The sequence below is a fragment of the Arachis ipaensis genome, chromosome B03 (assembly GCF_000816755.2).
Source record: "Arachis ipaensis cultivar K30076 chromosome B03, Araip1.1, whole genome shotgun sequence".
Lineage (NCBI taxonomy): Eukaryota > Viridiplantae > Streptophyta > Magnoliopsida > Fabales > Fabaceae > Arachis > Arachis ipaensis.
Genome location: NC_029787.2, coordinates 22,761,650 through 22,763,412, shown reverse-complemented (window position 1 = coordinate 22,763,412; position 1,763 = coordinate 22,761,650). Strand labels below are relative to the sequence as shown.

Below are 1,763 nucleotides of genomic sequence, written 5' to 3'. Positions count from 1 at the left end.
AGATGGTTACTCCTAATTTCATCATATTCCCCCACTCTCTAATCCCCTTCTCGCCGTCGCAGCCTCACCTGAGCCGTTACAACCCCTCGGCTGACCATGCCGACGTCGCCGCGGGCTCCCGCAGACACTACTAAAACATTAAATTGTGCCGCTGTTCCCAGTAACTGAGGCAGATCTCTCCGCAGCTACACCGGTGGCTCCCCATTGCTGCTGCAACCCCCGTCGATCGTATCATTGCCGCCACAGTCAACCGCCGACACCGTTGTAGTCTCATCTTGAATAGCAACCCTGCATTCCTCTAACGTCATCGTCGATGGAGTCCACTATAGGTGAACAAACTTCTATTGCACCATCCTTATTAATCATTGATAAGTCTACTTTTTCATATGGCAATTGCACTATATTGGGGCAACAATCCAACTAGGTAAGCAGTGAAAATTTTTTATTGATGTGGATGTTTAGTTTTATACAAATTGGATGTTTGTTGTTGGTGTAAAATAAATTATTCTATTATATTTTAGTAAATTATTAGCTCTTACCAATACTAAGTCACTCCATAACAATCATAACATCTACTAATACAATATCTCTTAGTTATAGTGTGTTTTGGAATATTTTTTACTTTTTATTAAGATAGATTCTATTATTTTTTTTAATTTATTTTTGTATTATTATGGTGTAATGAAAATGGAATATCTCCTAATTTACTGATTACACTCTATCGTGATATTTGATATACCATATTACACTCTATCTTTTATGTTTTTCTAGTTGTTGTATTGAAATCCATAAATTATATTTTATATTGATGTTGAATTTATTTGTCTCTGCGTATTAACTTTTTGTAGCTGTGGTAATTAAGGTAAATTGAGAGTAATAACAATTCCAATTAAAGGTTAATAATAATAATATTTTTTTTAATAAAAAACCATGATACTTGTAAAAGTAGCGAAATATTTTGATTTCATGGTAACATTTAGGAATTTTAATAATAAATATTTTATGATGGTTGTTTTTTGTTAAATTCCTTAATACAAATGAGTCTGTGTTGTGTTTTTGTTTAGATTTTTTTTTGGCCGTATCAAAGTAATTTATATTGTTGATATTTATGTCATGGGACGATATCTTACTTGATTTCTTTGGTTGTGTTCAATTTGTAGATTGTTGGAGTGACGGACGTGACTGAGCTAGAAACTGATGAGATAGAACTTGGTTATGAGGTTCAATTATGTATTTTTTTTGTTGATTTTCCATGAACGACATGTTGGAATCGACTATTAATCATCCGTGTTGTGGAGTAATTTTTGTTGTGAATTGATTTGTAGGTACCGGATCACAGTGACTTTCGCGAAGACAAAATACCAACAGTTGAATTGCGATTTGATTCTTTGCAACTGACACAAGAATTTTATGCGACTTATGCAAAGAAAGTTCGTTTCGTAAGTAAGATACAGACCACAACATTGGGCAAGACGACAAAGGAACTCGCGAGTCTCGTGTCAAAGCACCAACAAAAAAGAACACGATTTCAGCTGTGGGATGCAAAGCAAAGATATATGCGAAGTTCGATAGGGAAAAGCAAGATTGGGTGTTGTTGAAGGTGGATTTGAGGCATTCACATCCATGTTTAGCTAAAAAGGTGGTGCACTACCACGAGTATAGAAAGCCGACCATGCATATCAAGTGTGTGATTGATGATAACGATGAGGCTGACATACGATCTAATAAGACATACCTACCTCTGGCTAATGAGGTTGGTAAAT

The 1,763-nt window shown here is 35.4% G+C and overlaps 1 protein-coding gene across 1 annotated transcript in view; it reads left to right on the top strand.

Moving 5' to 3' along the window:
- Positions 931-1,763, top strand: part of LOC107629816 — a 7,956-nt gene continuing 7,123 nt past the window's right edge. Inside the window, exons 1-3 of the mRNA XM_021117220.1 lie at positions 931-969; positions 1,161-1,220; positions 1,326-1,439. Of these exons, the coding sequence (XP_020972879.1) occupies positions 931-969; positions 1,161-1,220; positions 1,326-1,439 (213 nt within the window). The remainder of the gene's footprint in view (positions 970-1,160; positions 1,221-1,325; positions 1,440-1,763) is intronic.